Source organism: Atractosteus spatula, chromosome 5 (genome assembly GCF_055471065.1).
Source record: "Atractosteus spatula isolate fAtrSpa1 chromosome 5, fAtrSpa1.hap1, whole genome shotgun sequence".
Classification (NCBI taxonomy): Eukaryota; Metazoa; Chordata; class Actinopteri; order Semionotiformes; family Lepisosteidae; genus Atractosteus; species Atractosteus spatula.
The window spans coordinates 5,178,467-5,197,961 of NC_142710.1; the positions used below are offsets into that span (position 1 = coordinate 5,178,467).

At 38.2% G+C, this 19,495-nt stretch overlaps 1 protein-coding gene across 9 annotated transcripts in view; it reads right to left on the minus strand.

Annotated features, from left to right (window-relative positions):
* The window catches only part of LOC148833651 (E3 ubiquitin-protein ligase TRIM21-like), a 59,674-nt gene extending 43,480 nt beyond the window's left edge, over window positions 1-16,194 (minus strand). Inside the window, exons 1-10 of one of the 9 annotated variants that reach the window (XM_088915519.1) lie at window positions 15,978-16,194; window positions 12,877-12,906; window positions 12,320-12,341; window positions 9,090-10,782; window positions 8,888-8,923; window positions 6,107-6,160; window positions 5,848-5,901; window positions 4,122-4,160; window positions 3,686-3,703; window positions 170-2,426 (exon numbers count right to left, since the gene is read on the minus strand). In XM_088915519.1, the coding sequence (XP_088771645.1) occupies window positions 1,912-2,426; window positions 3,686-3,703; window positions 4,122-4,160; window positions 5,848-5,901; window position 6,107 (627 nt within the window). In that variant the 5' untranslated portion in view covers window positions 6,108-6,160; window positions 8,888-8,923; window positions 9,090-10,782; ... (1 more) ...; window positions 12,877-12,906; window positions 15,978-16,194 and the 3' untranslated portion in view covers window positions 170-1,911. Of the gene's footprint in view, window positions 1-169; window positions 2,427-3,685; window positions 3,704-4,121; window positions 4,161-5,847; window positions 5,902-6,106; window positions 10,783-12,319; window positions 12,342-12,876; window positions 12,907-13,052 lie in introns of those variants that run through there. The other 8 variants (XM_088915518.1, XM_088915520.1, XM_088915517.1 and 5 more) reach the window with 8 other exon arrangements.
* Window positions 16,195-19,495: the final 3,301 nt, after the last annotated feature.

Below are 19,495 nucleotides of genomic sequence, written 5' to 3' on the forward strand. Positions count from 1 at the left end.
TATTCCTGAGACCTTAAGCATTTAATCTGTAGTTACTCTACCTTTCTCAAGTTTCTTCAAGTCATCTGAGGTATATTTTAAGCAGCTTTTCACATTTCCAGGTTTAATTTTTGCCCACTTGATATTTACAGTATCAAGTTATTATCAATACCACATGACAAGTGTTTAAGGGCTCATGGTTTAATACACACACAAAAAAAACAAACAGAAATGAATTATCCTAGCAGAAGTCCAGGCACAAAATGACCAATCGTAACCAAGTGCATACTTTTCTGAATAGCAGAAAAAAAAGATGGATTAGCGATCTCCAAACTGAGGTACATTACATCAAGTCACTGTAATAATGCATACATGCAGTGTATAATAATAAAATGTAATCATTTGTTTTTAATTTGGTTTTGAGTCTCTCATGTATCTTGCAAATTTGTAGACATGTAACAATTTCAAGCTAGAGACAGATTACTTGAGGTGTTTTACTAGATGTTAACAGATTCACTTTTCTTGCAATTGTATACATGCCATGTGGGTCAACTGGCTAAGCAGCACAAAAGATCGTTCAGCAATTATATGTAATCAACATCAAATGCATTGTTTTCCTTGCAGTCTCTTCTGTATTTCATTAAAAGGGGGGTTTACACACCCAGCCTGTAGCTCTTCTCTCTCCTAGTGACAGCAGCAGGAGGAGAGAGGAGCTTCTTAAAGCTCAAGTTGATTGAAACACACCTGAGGTCAACCATGACACAAGACCATCTTGGTGTACTGGCCATCATGAGCATCAATCACACAGTGAATCAACTACGATCAAATGAAGATATTGAGTAATCGATGATAATTTTGCTTCCTGAAAATCTAGGTGAACTAATTTATAGAACATTTGTATCGAATTTTCCCATCTGCTCAGCCTTACATATCTCACCTGCCTTGTTTTTTCTTACTTCATTTCACACGTCTACAATTCCTTCCTGCAAAGATTTCAGTGCAGTAATTTGTAAGTTAGGATAGTCTTTCAGTAACACAAATCCTGTTTATTGTTATTGATGTTTCTATTTAAAATACAATGTTAAAAATACATCTTTGTAAAATGTGTTCTTCTTGTTCTTGATTGGAAGTTATTTATTATGTGTTCTTCAAAGCTGGGTAATAAAAGTTTTCTGGTTGTATAATTCATTTATTTAATTGTTCTTATAGTTAAATAAGGTTGGAGTAGGAGCTGCTAATAGTAGTGTATGCAAATTGTGATCTGATAAGCCCCTTTCCAAGATCTTGCCCAGGGACCCAAAGAGGCTAGGACCAACCCTGCTCCCAGGCGCATTGTGAAGTAAAAGGTGATCAAGTTTGCACACTGGTCTCTTGTTTACTTATGCTCTGAACATGGAAGATCTCTGGTCTGGTAACCTGGGTCTCTGCTCCTTAGTTGATTCTTTTATAGCCATTCCCCAAATGATGGAGGTCAGAGGCAACTGCAGTCTTCTGAGAGCTCTGACCTCGACCATGATGAAGCCGCTACTACTGAATGTCTGCTCTGTGTTTCCTCCTTGTACACCCCAGGACCAGGGGAATCTTTGAGAGTCTCTATATATTCCTCAGGACTTCTACTGCACATCTATAGAGTAGAATGTTATGCAAGATTTGTGTCTGTTAAACTTTAAATGAATAATTTGAGGTATGATTAAAGAGCATTGTGTTTTGAGAGGAAGTAATTTATGACTCATATGACTTTTCTTGAAATCGTGTTATAACTATATCCAATATAGAAGTATTTTAAACACATATTGCAATCTGGATGAAAATAACTTATTCTATTACAGTATATCTATCTCTTTCACCAGGAGTGTGGATAATTCTGGAGGACATATTCCAAGGGAAGATGGTGTATTCATTTTCCCTGCATAAGATTCATTTCCTTGAAAACTATATAATGCAAAGGGGAATGTTATCATTATTGCCAGGGGAGAAGAACGGGCGAACACTCCTGTCTAATTTTTCTTCAAAAGTATAGATGTCTGAGCCATCTACAGCGTTGTAGAAGGAGACTTTCTTCTCCTCATAGTCTATACAGATCCCCAGTCTTGTGGGAATCTTTGTGTCCAGTGGGGTCTCTGGGTCAGTCAGGGCCGTCAGCTTCCCATCCCAAAGACTCAGGACCCAAAACCCAGCTCCAGGGCTCAGACTCAGTTGCCCCTTCCTGCACACTGTGTCTCGGGCCACTCCCAGCTCCCAGGACTTCTTGTTTCCAACCTCCACCTCCCAGTAACACCCCCATCTCATCTCTGCTGGTAACCTGTTGGCCAGCACACAGGGGTATTCATCAAACCGCTCTGGGATGTCAGTGAGATTCTGGCGCTGATCTGTCCACCACAGTTCTCTGCCATCTTTTGACACTCTCAGGTAGGGGTTCATTGTGTCCTCATCCAGGGTCACTTTAACTGTGGGAAAAGAAGCACAGAGAGAGAATGTAGAACCACGGATAAAGATTTCACCTGATAACACTTTCTGGTTTTAGAAACAAAACAACAGTCATATTTAATGATCTGTGTATGTGATTTGCATAATGAAAGTCTATTCTGATAATTATGTGAAAACTGTACAAGTTCTTTTATACATTATACATTGACTGATGGTGAAAACAGAATTCAGACTGACATTATGAAATACAACAAACCCAAAAGTCTATTATCATTAACCACATAATTAAAGCACCAATAATGGTTTTCTGTAGTGTAAACCTTTTCTTTTTAGTTTCTTTTTTAATACTCTGCAAGCTTCCACTTTTCATTACACACAATGTAAAAGAATCTTCACAAGAAACTGTTTGAATACTTGTCACGATCGCTAACCCCTCCTCTTAAGGGCGCTCCAGCCCTTTCTTGTTATGCCCCATTGTCTGCACCTGGTCCCTAATCCCACTCCCCCTTAAAAGCCAGACACGGACCTCACTCCTGGTTCCTCATTGATTTCCACATCATGAGAGCCCGGGGTCTTGCTGCGTCTGGCTCCGTTATGCTTTTATCTTCCTAGTTCCTAGTTCCTAGTTCCCAGTTCCCCTCGCCGGTTCCGACCCGGTTCCTGTCCACCCCCCCCCACCGGATGGATCGCCTGGTTATGGACTTCAGCCCTTGTTTCTGATTTCCCGTTTGGATTTCCTACATGGATTGTTCGCCTGGATTCACTTCCCCTGGACACCTGCACTGCATGGACACGGCCCCCGTCTCCAGCCCCTTTTCCTGCATGACCGTTTTTCCCCTTGTGTCTTCACTATTCTGGATCGTGTCGTCCGCATAGGGCCCCGGAAAGAACTGTACGTGACAATACTATTAATTACAAAATAAGAAGTCAAAAAATAGTTTGCGAAATGTGGTGATTTAGATTTAATAGAAAAAGACTAAAATGGATTATCTTCCCTCATTTCTGTCTGTATCTTTCTAGTCTCTTGTTTAGATTTGCCAGGATTTTCAGAATGAATTCTGAACTGATCACAAACATCTAAACATTGTAAGTTCTTCCACATCGGTTAATAAATACCTCTTCTATCAATATTAACAATATTATCCAGATTGTTGTTTAAATATTGAATAAAATATTGAAGAAAATTTAGTATACATTCAGAAATATGAAAATAATTATGAAATTTTAAACATTATAATTAAAACAAACAACTCTGGTGATAACAAAAACAAAAAATTACCTCCCATGTCCCGTCTCACTGCAATATTTAAAAAGAGAAAAAAGCACTGTTAATGCACACAATGCATGAACACATACTGTATGACTGGTTCTTCCTACAGTATATTATGAAGAAGAAATAAAAACCTACAGTATCTTTTAAGATATTTACAATTTTCAGAATGAGAAAAGTGTTTTACTGTATCTAGAGAGATGAAAGAAAGCTGAAGTCCTGTAGTGATTCAGAACAGAGATATTTTTGTGAAATAATTCAGTCCTGATTCCATGAAGATTTGAACAAAATCAATCCAAACACACAGTTGACTCTCTCTTTGCATTGAAAGAAGCACAAAGAGACTCATGCAGAAACTAGGGACATGTGCACGCATGAGAGCAAATATTTGGCTTTAATAGTATAAACTGAGAAGAATAAATTCTGCAAACATCTCCATACTTACAGAGCTTCTGACGCTTCCTTCTCAAAACGTCTATCATCTCTGCAAACAGACATTCACAGGTTATAACAGGATGGTTTACTGGCCTTAAATACAGTAACTAAAGAGAGTAGAGAACCCGCATTTAGATATTGTTTAAAGACGTGATTTATCTGAATATGAAGTTATCAAACAGAACCAGGTGCTGAACCTCTGTGTGTCAAAAGAAAAACCAAAAGGATTTAATCCACTTTTTTAGACTTCTTAATATACTGTATACAGTTGTATGCAAATGTTTGGGCACCACTGGTCAAAAGTCATGTTTCACAGAATCTCTAAGTGAAAAGAAGATAGCACAACCTCTTTCCTGGTCAAACTCAAACATGACACATTTCTCCACAGTTTAATGCACATTTAGATCATTTTATAGCCTTCCTCTGCTTTGTAAGAGTCAGACGAGCCTATGTTGTTGAGAGTAGACACAACATCCCGAGAGGACAGAAGGGTCAAATTATTTACTGAACTGGAACTGTCTTCACCTGGCTTAATGTAAGGCCTAATAAATCAAATCAAGTTTTATTCCTTAAAAAGTATTAATGAATCAACTCAAAGGGTGCCCAATCTTTGCACCTGCCAAAGTCACTGTTTAATTTTTTTCCAGTCTGTTAAATTTGGCACGTAACCAGTAATTGTGCATTAAAATGTGCAGAAACATGACATGTTTAAGTAAGAGGTAGGGGTAACTTCTTTTCACTTAGAGATTCAGTGAAACATTCAGTCAGACTAGGGATACCCAAACGTTCACATACAACTGTACTTTCTATACAAGTGTATATGTCTTCATGTCTAACTTGTTATATAGACCCACAGAGGCTATTCAGGGATAACAACATGACAGCAGAAAGCCCATTGTCAAGACAATTGTCCTCGTCTGTGAACAAGATCATCTGAACTGGAGACAGAGAGAGTGGTGGAGTGTCGGGTACTGTTTTTCCTTGGGGAGACCTCAGTATGGAGATACTGAGCAGTATCCTGACTGCTGCTTTATTCAAACCAATCAGTGATAAAACTGTGATGAGAGGAATCTACTTCAAAACAAGGACAGATTTGTTGCAGATTAAATGGAAATATACTTCTCAGTGAAAATTCCTTGAGCCAGGGATATTGCAAGTCAAGAAGTGTTGATTTTCTAGGTGGTCAATAGAAGACCACACAATGCTGGAATTATAATTGGATGTGTTCAAGAAATAAATGTAGATAAAAGCAGACTGTGTGCTGTGTATATTGTTGTCCAGACCTCCTTTTCCTCTTGAGTCAAATAGTACACTATGGGCTAAACATGCAAATCGATAGGAGACAACAGTAACAAAACTGATTCATAATATCAATGCTGTAATACATATAAATGCATACACATGTAAATTGACTTTATTTACAGTTTAAATGCTTGGAGATAGAGTCAGTACAAGTAGGGATCATGTTGTTAAGTGAGCACTGTTTGAAAGTCCCTTGAGTGACATCACAGTAAAGGCTTGACTGTACCTCACTGTTCCTATAGAGATTCATGACAGAACACAACACCCTCCTCAGTGAGAGTGAGGAGTGTAAATCAACAGCAGCTGCATTTTTTGAGAGTAAAAAAGACTCCACTAAAAAAACAGAAGAACAGGTACAATATGTGTTCTTGTCTGTGAAACCACATTGTTAGATATTTTCATACTTTTGACACAAAAAACAAAGCAGTACTTACTGTTCTTATCACACAGCTCTTTCTTCTGTTGTTCAAGCTCTGCTATTCTCCTCACTACAAATATAGACAACAGGAGTTAACAACAGAACACAACACATACCTTAAATGAGAGGGCAGGAGTGTAAATCAAGGGCAGCTGTATTTCGCGGTAAATGAGATGATTAAAAAACAGAAAAAGTATAATACCTGTTCATGTGACTGTAAAACCCCAGTTAAATGATTCCACACTTTAAAGGCAAAAAAACAAAGCAGTACTTACTGTTCTCATCATGCAGCTCTTTATTCTGTTTCTCGAGCTCATCTAGTCTCCTAACTGCAAATATAGACAACAGGAGTTAACAACAGAGCATGATACACTCTTGGGAGAAATCATGAGTACTGCTGTGTTTAATGCTAAAAAACACTTCATAAATAATAATAAACTTTATTTTATATAGCGCCTTTCAAAGTGCCTTATCAAAGTGCTTTACAGAAAGACAACAGCAACAACAATAAAAAAATACATAAGATAAACACAATGGGAATGTAGGTGTAGATGGTGGTACTAAATACAGTAGGAGCAGAGGGGTAAAGAACAGAACCAGTTAAGAAGAGACTATTCTGAAGAAGTTGGTTTTAAGTCTGGATTTAAAGGAGTTTAGACAAGGTGACTCTCTGATATCCTTGGGGAGAGAGTTCCAGAGCTCTGGGGCACAGCAGGAGAAGGCCCTGTCCCCCATAGAGTGTACATGGGCTTGGGGGACTATTAGGAGACCAAAATTAGAGGAGTGAAGGCTGCAAGGTGGAGAGTAGGGCGTTAATAGCCCAGACAAGTACTGGGGTTCCAAGCCATGCAGTGCCTTATAGGTGAGCATGAGGATTTTGAAGTCGACACGAAACTTGACAGGAAGCCAGTGCAAGGACTCCAGGATAGGAGTGATGTGATCACTTGCACTAGACTTGGTCAGGATTCTGGCTGACGAATTTCGGACATTTGTTCATTTGACATTTTGGCATTTGTTTAATGTGGATTTAGATACCCCAGCGAGTAGAGCATTACAGTAGTCATTTCGGAAGAACACAAATGTGTAGATCAGCTTTTCAGACACAGTTAGTGATAACATAGGGCATAGTCTAGCAATATTTCTGAGGTGAAAAAAAGATTTTTTGACAATATGCTGCACATGTGGGTCGAATGTCAAGCCTGAATCAAATATCACCCCAAGGTTTTTCAATTTTGATTGAAGCTCAAGTACAGAGCCATCTACAGATAGGGTTACAGGACTGGCTTTTTAAAGTTGATGGGAGGTGCCAATAAGTATGACTTCAGTCTTGTCACAGTTAAGATGAAGGAAATTTTGAGTCATCCAAGTTTTTATGTTTTTATGCAATTAGATAGAATAGAGACAGCCATATTAGTGTCAGTTTTGGTATAGATGTATATTTGAGTATCATCAGCTTAGTAATGATAGTTGAGGCCATGTGATCTTTAAAGCTGACCAAGTGGAAAGATGTAAATGCTGAAAAGTAAAGGCCCCAGTATTGAGCCCTGAGGAACACCAGACTTAACGAGACCAATTTCAGATGTAAATCTGCCAAGGGAGACAAAGTGACAGCGATTAGTGAGGTAAGTCTTGAACCACTTGAGAGCAATATCAGAGACTCCAAACACAGTCTCAAGATGAGAAAGTAAGATATGGTTCACAGTGTCAAAAGCAGCACTGAGATCAAGAAGAATAAAGACAGAAAAAGAACCAGAATCAGACGCTATTAGAAGATCGTTAGTGACTTTGACCAGGGCAGTTTCTGTGCTGTGAAGTTGATGGAAGGCAGACTGGAGGGGTTCAAAAAGGTTATTTGCAATGAGGTGGTTACGTAGCTAAAATGTGAAAGCATGTTCTAGAATGGGGTGAAAATTGTTTTGATTGTCCAGAGTCATGCTAGGCTTTTTTGGCACGGGGGTAATGGCAGCAGATTTGAGGACCGTTTGTTACAACACCAGTGCTCAAGGATTCATTTATTATACTGAGGACAACGAGGCACAGAGAAGTAAAACAGGACTGAAATGAAGTGGTGGGAATGGGATCTAATATAGAGGTGGTGGATTTCAGGTTTACTGAGGAATGCAGAGTCAAGAAGAGAGAAGTTGGAGAAAAGGGAACCAGAAAAGTTAGATAAGCAGGGAGGAGGTGTGGAAATGATATACATTGTGTAGAGAACATGATGCTGGATGTTGTCAATCTTCGAGCTAAAGAATTCTAAGAATGTGTTGCAAAGTTGCGATGAGGCAGGTAATGTAGTGGGTTAGTTAGGCTTTAGCAGTCTGTTGATGGAGGAGAAAAGATGTCTGGGGTTGTTATGGTTATTGTCAATGTGAGAGAAGAAGGTGGATCTCGCAGACTCTATTGTATCCTTACTGTACAGTATATTCAGACAACTATTCTTTCCAAGCCTGCTTTTTTTTCCAAGCCTGATAATGTACGTTTAGGCCAGAAAGACGCCACCTATGCTCAAGTTTCCGGGAGACTGCCTTCATAGATCGCAGATGGTCAGTGTACCAGGGGGCAGAGCGAGAAAAAGATGGTGTGAGTTTTTAGAGGAGCAAAGGTGTCAAGGGTAGATAAAAGAGCGCTATTAAACAAATGTATTTTGTCCTCTAGAGGGTCAGAGGTAGAGAAACGAGATGAGGAAGATAGAACAGATTTTACTAACCTAGGATGATCAATTGATCACCAGTTGCAAAAATTTACAGAGCATGAGGGGGAAGTGTTAGAAACAGGCAATTCCAGATTGAAAAGAACAGCTTAGTGGTCAGAAAGGCCTAGTTCAAGGTAAGAGCAAAGGGAAACAAAAGAGTCATTTGCCCTGATTAAATCTAGGGTGTATCCTTTGTTACGCGTAGAGCTACGAACAAACGGACTTAGATCAAAGCATCCCAATAGAGAAAGGAAGTCTTCAGCCAGACTGGAAGACCTTGAATCGATGTGTATATTAAAGTCCCCAAGAATAAGGATCCTCTTAATTATCAGGAATAAAAATTAAAGTAAATCAGCAAACTCACCTAGAAAGGCTCCACTGGGTTTGGGTGGTCTATAAACTGTGGCAATGATAGTAGAGTGGGGAACAGAGACATTTAAAACAAGACACTCAAAAGAAGAGGGAAGTGGTACAGTAACAGGACTTAAATTGTAAAGAAGACTGTAAATAACAGTGACGCCCCCACCTCGTGGGAGGAGAGACACGGGAAGTCAAACAATCTGTACCTCGGAGGGACTAGTCGGTTGAAATGGAGACCATCGTTTTGTCTCTGCCAGGTTTCGGTTAAGCACATCATGTACAGTTTTTTTTTCTGTGATAAAGACACATATAAAATGAGCCTTATTGTTCACAGAGTGGGTGTTTAGCAGTGTTGATCTGGCCAGGGGATCCAGGGAGAAGAGGAGTGAGTTCCAGGCACGGCAGTGAGAGTAGATTTTTGCGGTCAGCGCTGGTGTGGGATGGACTTGCAGTCTTGCGCCGAGAGGCAGGGACAGAGACTACGCAGGTAGACGAATGAAAGAAACGGCATCCTGTGCTGTGCTGTGATGGATGTAATGCTTCATTGGTAAGATCCCATTAATGTAACAGAAGGTGTAATATCTGATCTTATTACCATAAAACCCCACTGCTAATACTTCACAGAAAACAGAACAGTACTTAATATCAAAACAACTGTCATTTCCTCAGCCAGGCAAGTTAAAGCCAGTATAAAGCATATTATCTCACAACAGAACTGCAGACCTGGTATTGTTGAACAGAGACTCAGGGGAGGTCAAATTTGAATCTTGCATGTCTGCTCCCCTACATATTAATGTTCCAGGGCTGCACATGGTGCTGCACACATCCTGTCTAGCTCCCCCCCAGACCAGCATCACTTTCCCTTGGCTCATACATCTTGAGAATCAGTATTCCACCTTCTTCATAGACATTTTATGCATCAAAGTCTTCAAAATAGGTTAATAAATATCACTTCTAACAATATTAACAGCATTATCCAGATTGTTGTTTTATTAATAGAATTCAGTACAAATTTACAAATCTAAAAATACTAATTACATTTTAAATTGAACTATATAGTTAAAACAAACAAATCTGTTTCTTACACAATTAAAATGCCACACAAGTAGATTTAAATCTGATTGTTGGTCATTTCTTCCTAAAAAAACCCTTGGTTGCACAGGCCATATGTTTTGTATCATTGTCAGTCTGGTGGTTGTATTTAGTGCTTTTAGCAATTGCCACATTGGTATGACAGGTTTATGTATTTTCATGGATGGCTTTAGAAGACGGTGATAATTGCCGAAAAATTGATGGTAAGTCATAGTGTGTACTGTAGGTGCAACACACTTGCAGTCCTACTACAATCCTGTAAGGAATAAAGAGTTAAACAGGAAATAGAGCATCACTTCCTGTTCCTGTACCACTGCAGCCCTATCCCACCTGGGGGAAACATGGCAGCCATGTTACTGCAGTAGCCCTACTGTGCAGTGATAAGGGTGGAGTAAGAAGCTGAATTCAACTTCAAAGGGAAACTAGGGAGGGCAGATTATATTAAATATTCAAAAAATGCTGCTTTTCACAGGATATCTAATGACCAAGCAGGTAGGAAGGACCTAATCTCTGGCCATCACATTGAAAAGGACTTGTATGCAATTTCAATTGTAAAATGAAGAACAGTATACTGTAAATTTGAAACTTTGTTAGTTTTATTTTGTATTTACAGGATCAACTCAACAAGAACCTTCTTTTTCAATGCCATTTGTGCAGTAATATTTTGATGAATCTTACATCTTGAATATATAAGATTAAGATTAATAAGATTAATAAAAGTTTTGAAGACATTACTTAATATTGTGAAGAACTCTTTAACCACTGTACTGAACCTACCACCTCTTTCAGCTGCCTCTTCATTCCTGCCTGTAAGTGGAGACAGACACCAAAAAATTATTACCTGTTAAAACATAGTTCAGACATAAGATGTATGTCATATTGGTAAATACAGTTCCGTGAAAAAGTGATTTCCTCTATTATTGCATATTTGTCACACTGGATGTTTTCAGATCTTTAGACAAAATCTAATATTAGATAAAGGGAACCTGAGTGAACAAATAACACTTTCTTATTATGATTATTTCATTTATCTAATAAACAAGGTTATCCAACACCCATATCCCCACCCATGTGTGAAAAAGTAATTGCCCCCTTACACTTAATAACTGGTTGCGCCACCTTTAGCTGCAATGACTGCAACCAAATGCTTCCTATAATTCAATATCAGTCTTTCACATCACTTTTAGCCCACTCGTCCTCGCAGAACTGCTTTAATTCAGAAACACTGGTAGGTCTTCAAGCATGAACTGCTCATTTCAGGTCCTGCCACAGCATCTCTATTGGGTTTAAGTCTGGACTTTGACTAGGCCACTCCAAAACTTTCATTTAGCTTCTTTTCAGCCATTCTGATGTGAACTTTCTTTTGTGTTTTGGATCATTGTCTTGCTGCATGACCCAACTATGCTTCAGCTTCAGCTCACGGATGGATGACCGGACATTCTGCTTAAGAATTTTCTGACACAGAGCAGAATTCATGGTTCCTTCAATTATGGCGAGTCGCCCAGGTCCTGAGGCAGCAAAGCATCCCCACACCATCACACTACTACCACCATGTTTGACTGTTGGTATGATATTCTTACTGTGGAATGCTGTGTTTGCTTATGTCAGACATAATGGGACCCATGTCGTCCAAAAAGTTCCACTTTTGACACATCTGTCCATAGAACATTCTCCCAAAAGGCTTGGGGATCATCCAGGTGCTTTTCTTGGTTAGCAGTGGTTTCTGCCTTGCTACCCTCTCATGAAGCCCATTTTTGCCCAGTCTCTTTCTGATTGTGGAGTCATGAACACTGACCTGCAGTTCTTTTTTTAGGATCCTTTGTGACTTCCTGGATAATTTTACGTTGCGCCCTTGAAATTTTGGCAGGCCAGCCGCTCCTGAGAAGATTCACTACTGTTCCAAGTGTTCTCCATTTGGAGGTTATGGCTCTCACTGTGGTTTAGTGGGTTCCTAGAGCCTTAGAAAATTGCTTTGTAACCTTTCCAGACTTATAGATATCAACAACTTATTTTCTGATCTCTTCAGGAATTTCCTTTGATCATGGCATGCTTTTAATAGATTATATGATTAACAAAGCTGGACAAAAGCCAATATCTATCCAAGGATCATTCGTTAAGTATAAAGGGCTGTGTCCCAAATGGCACACTAAGCCCTTCCTCCAAGTCCACTCCTCTGTGATGTAGAGCAAGTGTGAACCTTTAAGAGTTCATGTTTACTCAACCAAGCCTACTTGTCAAAGGTGATTCAATACCATTTAACAAATAAGTAAAGAAACAATTTAAAGATTTTATACTGTACCTTGGTACATGCAATGACATTAATTTCAAAAACAGGACAACTTACCATTTTTACTGTTATTATCTCCCTATGAAAATGAGAAGAGGAAATATTAGTTAATTAGATATTTAGTTTAATTTCTTGTGTTTATCATTTGCCTGAGATTTAGCCTTGCACCTTCTGAACAGATATTTAAAATCCTGTAGCTAATCGAAGCACATTACATTTCCTCTCTGTGGTCATATTACACCTTTCTGGTAAAACTTGTTAATGGTCATTAAACTACAGAAACCGAACCTGTGGCACTCTTCCTGCTGAGATGTGTAAAGAAGCTCTATTATTAGAAGAGTGATTGTCTTTAAGTTGTATTATTCACATGCTCTCTTAGTGAGAGTTTCATCAGTCTTTACTGACAGGTGTCAACAACAGGGGAAACAACACACTGTGTGAATCAGGTGATTGTCAGAACAAATCCAGAAGCTTAATAGGTTATTTACACAAATCAGTCTGAATGAACTATGTACTGCACACATTTAAAACAACTTCAATTTTTAAGCCTGTTTTGTTGATATTCTTGATTTTAATGCATTACAACAGCTGTTATTTTACTGAAGTAAACTCACCATTGTTCAGATGAATCTTGTCTCCTGGAACTGAATCAGGAAAATAGTGAAATAAAAAAACAAAACAATCCTTTGTAAAGACAATTTTCCTGCAAAAAGTACTATTTCTAAACCATTGGCCTTACAATAAATTAACAGAAGAATCACAATATAAAAAATACGATGTTGTGTGATACCTGTTTCTGTTTCTGGGGGGTCTGTAGCCAGGCTTAATGGATCTGTCCTGAAAATACAGCTCTGTTCCAGCTAGTTAGTATATTACAGTTCGACTCCAGCACAGCTGTAGCTCAGTTAACACAGGAAAATGAAATGTAGTGTAGCGCCCACATGGGGCGCTGTAGCCATGCGCATGCAAGGCAGGCTGGGAATGGCGGCTGAGGGGCGGGACTACCCGCCTGTATATAGTGGGAGGAGGGCTGGAGACGCCCTCTGCCCTCTTGTGTCTGCGTAGGTGTGGTGCAGTGCTATATCTCCCCTGTCCCTATGTGTGTAACCCCCCCCCAGAGTCCTTAAAACATGTCCTGCCAACCCTTGTCAGAGCCTCCGGCCTGTTTCTTTCCATCGGCGAAGCTTTGGGCATTACAGTAGGAACAAAACTGCCTTCAGTTCTCGCCTCACACACTCATTATGCATTATTGCATTATGGAGCTGGCTTTCAGCTTATTTAGGAGGATGAATAATTTGATATGATCAGGCTCCCGGTCTGTCTCACCAGGACCATAGCCATAGCCCACAGCCTGGGGACCAAGGGACCATAGGCTGGAGGGGAAGGGGAAGGGGGAGGAGAAGGGGACTGGAAATTCTGTAATTGATTTACAGACTCTGATCAGTGATATTTTATATTAAAAATAAAATCAATGTCAGCAACTGTATTTTTTAACTTAAATTTTATATTTAAAATACAACAAGGTTGTTCGGTTTTACAGTACCGCTGCTCGTTAAGAATTGACTGTGCTCTTCAGTTGTGTGTCATACAACAGGGCCCTAATAAGTGAACCTCAGGGTTTTAAGCAAATACTGCGTGTTGATCCCAATTGAACAAAATTGCCTGTAGCCAATTCGTTGTGATTCAATGTTCCATAAAAGTGAACATAATCCTGGCTCCATTTGTGAAAAAGCATGCATGGGCTGCAAAGGAACAAGAAAAGGTTTAGAACAAGAAAAGGTATTAAATTTCAGATTAAATCCTGTAGGAATTATATTATAACTACGACATTTGTAAAGGGACAAGAGGTGGTTAGAAAGCCACGTCTTGGAACAGGTCAGTCACTGTGAAGAGGGGAAATGCTGGTTTGGTGAGAGAAGCGGGCAAGTAGTTCAGGGAGGAGAAGAAGGACTGATGGAGAGATCTAATAAAAGATTTAGCGGAAGGCTCACAACCGAAGAAGGCTCCACAGCCAAAACGTTGTGTTTCTTTTCTTCTCTTTTCAGCAGGGAATTAACCTTTACTTGTTCCTTTGCAGCCTACAAATGCTGACACAGCTACAGTAGGTACTCAAATCACATGACTTAGACTACTCTTACACCATGGTTGTTTTCCGACTGAAATAATATGGCGTCTAAAAGGCTTGTTATTAATAATGTTATACAAGTGTGTTAAAGAATGTACATATTATTTGTCCTGTCCATTTTAAATATTTTTTAAAGTAACTCGTGCAGTAATTTCCTGGGTGTAAATGGGTGTAACTAAGCTTACACCCGAAGAAGGCTCCACAGCCCAAAAGTTGTGTTTTCTTCACTTTTCAGCATGGAATAAACTTGTTCCAGTAATTTCCCTATAGTTATTGCAAATACAGTATTGTCATGGGCCTATATTTAATACATTTATAATAACATTGCTCTGAAACGTATTTTAAAAAGTCGCTTTGAAGAAATAACTTTAAGGAACCTTATAGGAAATAACGGAATTATTATTAACAATGCCAGAATATATTTTCTTATTAGGAAAGATTAATCCGATGTTTCTGTGCGTCTCTACGTAAGATTATTTATTTATTTACCATTTATTGACTCAGAGTAGACTGTCATTCCGCTAACGGGCATTTGAATTGATTGATTGAATTTGATTGGGGAGCCGTGTAGCGTCAACTCCCTGAAGCGGGGTGTCTGGAGCATCCGAACCCCCACCTCTTTCCCTCTCCCGGGGCCTCTTTCCGTCTTCCACTCTCTTCCTCTTTGTGTTTACTGCCTACCCTTCCTCTCTCGGTGACTAGCATACCCGTGTACCGAGAAAGCGTAATATAATCAGTGAGCTGCAGTTACCGTCTCTCGCTTCTCTCCTTCAGTGCCATCAAAGGAAAGCTTTGGGGAATCGGTGCCTCTATATTTAGTAAAACATTCTCGGATGGAATCTCTCCCTGTGGTTGGCTCACATACAGTGTACAGTACATTATATATATATATTATATAGGAATATTATTTTCATTAAATTATATTACATATTTATAATGCAATTGTACATAACATGCGGGGAAAAGTAACACGTCAAGAGAACATTCCTGAAGTGTGAAGTATCGTTGCACAACCCCACGGGCTGACAGCTGATTAAGCCCCATGAAGCTGGCCAAGAAACATTTTTACCGCAAGAGGGGAACTTTGTCACATCTTGAAAGTGAAAACATCTGCCATCTCCATCAGACTTTTCCAAAAACATTATTTCCATTAGTTTGTTTTTACGTGTTTGATACTAACGTTTGAAATTCAGATTTTGTAACATCTATAATTGCATGTATTTTGCTAAGCGGATATATATATATATTAGATTTATTTCTGCGCTTTTGCCCTAGAATCACTGATTCTTCATTTTCAAAGGCTCACACACACACAAAAACGGATAGAAAATCTCTTTAAAACTTCGCAGAGCTCCTTCTCATACACAACGTGAAATTTGTATTTGCTTTATTACACAGTACAAATACTGTACATTTGTCGTCAGTTAAAGAAAATAAAGTCTTTATTGCGCAATTCAATAAAATCTCGGATAAGCAAAATATAGAAAGTCCGCCCACTTGAAAAGCAAGCAATATTGCGAGTTGTAGATCTGCTGAGACAGTTCACAGAGCAGACATTCTGTGTACAAAGCGAAAAAAACGGCAACTCACTTGAAAATATTGAAGCTCAGTTACGGGAGGAAGATATCAAAAGTAACACAATCCAGGCAAGAACATAACAGCGTCCAATACAAGTCTCCCAACCGCGAAACAGACCTGCTCTGTTCAGTGCTCCTATTGCTCGGTTCTGTTTACGGGGGCTGATATGGTACAAAATGATACCAAGGGGGACATACTATTTGAATCCCTGCTACCTCTCTCGCAGGCAGATCTGCTGCGAGTCTGCTAACAGGTTTCTAAATACAGTAAATGGCGCAGATGACTGCTAGTTATACGCCCTTGAATCAAATTTATTTGTTCTGATTTTAGTCTGGCCAGTTACAACACAAGCAAAGCGGCGAGTCGCAGCTGAGTTTGGTCACAATTCACAAAGTAGACGTTCTGTGTCCTTTTCCTTTAAAAGAATGTTTTCTTGAAACTATATGTGCCATTCCAGTGAAACAACTAGTAACATGTTTAGGAATCAAAATATGTAAGGATCAGACAGAAGTAAATTTAATTTTAGTCCCATTACGAAAAAAAAAAAGTTTCATGCTTGGTTAATGAGAGATCTACAGTATCATTAACAGGACGTGTTTCTCTCAAAAGTAGAAGTAATGTCTGGATCACTCTATAACGTGCACTGCACTGGCATTAGAGATACTCCAATCTGTAATAATAATCTTGATAAACATCTATATGAATAAATATCACTATTTAAAAAAAACAATTCTTACTAATAAACAGGATCAGATTAAATCTAAATTTGCCTTTGAGAAGGTGGGCAGACTTGATTTCTTACTTTGATGTTAAACAAGACCCCTATTAAGTTATCCAGTTCTCATAAACAGGTACTTTTATCTTGGACGGTGACCTATAAACACAATTTCTTCCCACACACATACAGTATTTGGAATAACAACATTATACATTATAAAAATAAACATTTTTTAAAAGATGGTTTGATATTTGATGGTATTATATTGGTGAGACAATTACTAAGTGAGATTGACACATTATTAACTTGTGCAGACATTTTGGAGACCTTTAAGATTCCAGTTCCACCCAAAGAATATGTTATAGTATTTGATGTTACCCCTGGGGGAGTTATTACTCTCCTTAGGGGCAATAAATGAACATATAATTATACAACCAATCAGTTAACATCTATTGTCTAATTGGGTAGTGTTAACATTTTACAAAAGAAATGTAATAATAATTACATAAATAACATATGTTTACCAATATTCATTCCACCTGCAAAGACCTATTGGAATTCTAAATGGAATTATATTAATTGTCAGAAAGTATGAAAAATTACAAATATTGTCTCAACAATAAAATTAAAGAAGTGTCATATAAGATTATTCATACAATTTATCCTGTTAAACAAACATTATCCAGATTGAAACTCAACTTAGATGGTCAATGTGTATTTTGTAACATGAATAAAAAAAATATATGTCATTTGTTTTATCGATGTATTCAAACCAATAACTTGGAACATTCCTTATTAAGATCTATAAATCTTAAGATTTCTATTAATGGGTTTGATACCATACTTTATATTACATGTCCAGATATGGACCAAAACTTATATTTGCAATAAACCTATTAATAAATTATTGTGAGGTACCACATCCATAAAATGAAACGGACAGTCTTCTCCAAATATTAACCTGTTTGAAATAGAAATTGAATTTTACATTAAAACTATTCAAAACATAAGAAATAAGAACTGTTGACATTTTAAGTTATCTTACATTGTTTCTAGAAAAAAGTTGAGTATCACTGACTATTCTCATGACGTGTGTAAATATTTAATAATAATTCCGTTATTTTCTATAAGGTTCCTTAAAGTTATTTCTTCAAAGCGACTTTTTTAAATACGTTTCAGAGCAATGTTGTTATAAATGTATTAAATATAGGCCCATGACAATACTGTATTTGCAATAACTATAGGGAAATTACTGGAACAAGTTTATTCCATGCTGAAAAGTGAAGAAAACTGACGACAAATGTATTTGTACTGTGTAATAAAGCAAATACAAATTTCACGTTGTGTATGAGAAGGAGCTCTGCAAAGTTTTAAAGAGATTTTCTATCCGTTTTTGTGTGTGTGTGAGCCTTTGAAAATGAAGAATCAGTGATTCTAGGGCAAAAGCGCAGAAATAAATCTAATATATATATATATCCGCTTAGCAAAATACATGCAATTATAGATGTTACAAAATCTGAATTTCAAACGTTAGTATCAAACACGTAAAAACAAATAATGGAAATAATGTTTTTGGAAAAGTCTGATGGAGATGGCAGATGTTTTCGCTTTCAAGATGTGACAAAGTTCCCCTCTTGCGGTAAAAATGTTTCTTGGCCAGCTTCACGGGGCTTAATGAGCTGTCAGCCCGCGGGGTTGTGCAACGATACTTCACACTTCAGGAATGTTCTCTTGACGTGTTACTTTTCCCCGCATGTTATGTACAATTGCATCATAAATATGTAATATAATTTAATGAAAATAATATTCCTATATAATATATATATATAATGTACACTGTATGTGAGCCAACCACAGGGAGAGATTCCATCCGATAATGTTTTACTAAATATAGAGGCACCGATTCCCCAAAGCTTTCCTTTGATGGCACTGTAGGAGAGAAGCGAGAGACGGTAACTGCAGCTCACTGATTATATTACGCTTTCTCGGTACACGGGTATGCTAGTCACCGTATGCTAGTGTGTAAATATTTTTCACATGGAGAATAGAAGAAGAACAGATATACAGTACAGTGAACAGTCTGTCAATCCATATCTAGAGTGTAAGTAGAATCAAATAAAGAATCAATCCAATTGAACCTCTGGTGACAGTGAACTAGTACATCCTATATTCACTCATGAATTGCACATTAGGAATTTAACATTCCAAAGCAGCTGTAAGTGATGAATGTTGTGGCTGATTAATACCAGACTATCAGGACCTTTTGATACCATCTTATCTAAGTGCCCTGAAATGCAGTTTTTGATCCTCAGTCCAAACGCCATTCCTCTCTGACGCTACACTGGTGTTTGCTGTAGGATGGTGAGCCATTAGTTTGGACAACTGAGTGATGTAGCACAGGAAAATTTAGTCTTAATTTAGAAATTAAGATGTTCTGGTATAACTTGCATCATACAGTGATGAAGCTCCTTGTTGCAATTAGAACACCAACAAGGAAACCATCAAAACATTAAGAAAGCCTTATATTGACATTACTTTGTTGGAAATGCACAAAGCATCGATATTGTTTAAGTACCTCAGAGATAAAGAAGAGGGTGTGTGTATTTCTGAGCTGAAATTAATATCACAATGTGCTAAACTAGTGGTACAAAGGGTTCCAGAGATGAGGGATCAGTAATGTCTGGGAATGAGTATTTTCTGCAACCTTCCAAGCATCACTCAACAGAAAGTAATGTTAATATTTAAAGTAATTAACCAGTTCTCATCGTAACCACTATCTTCAACTGAGACTCCGAGACTCCAAGATGTTCCC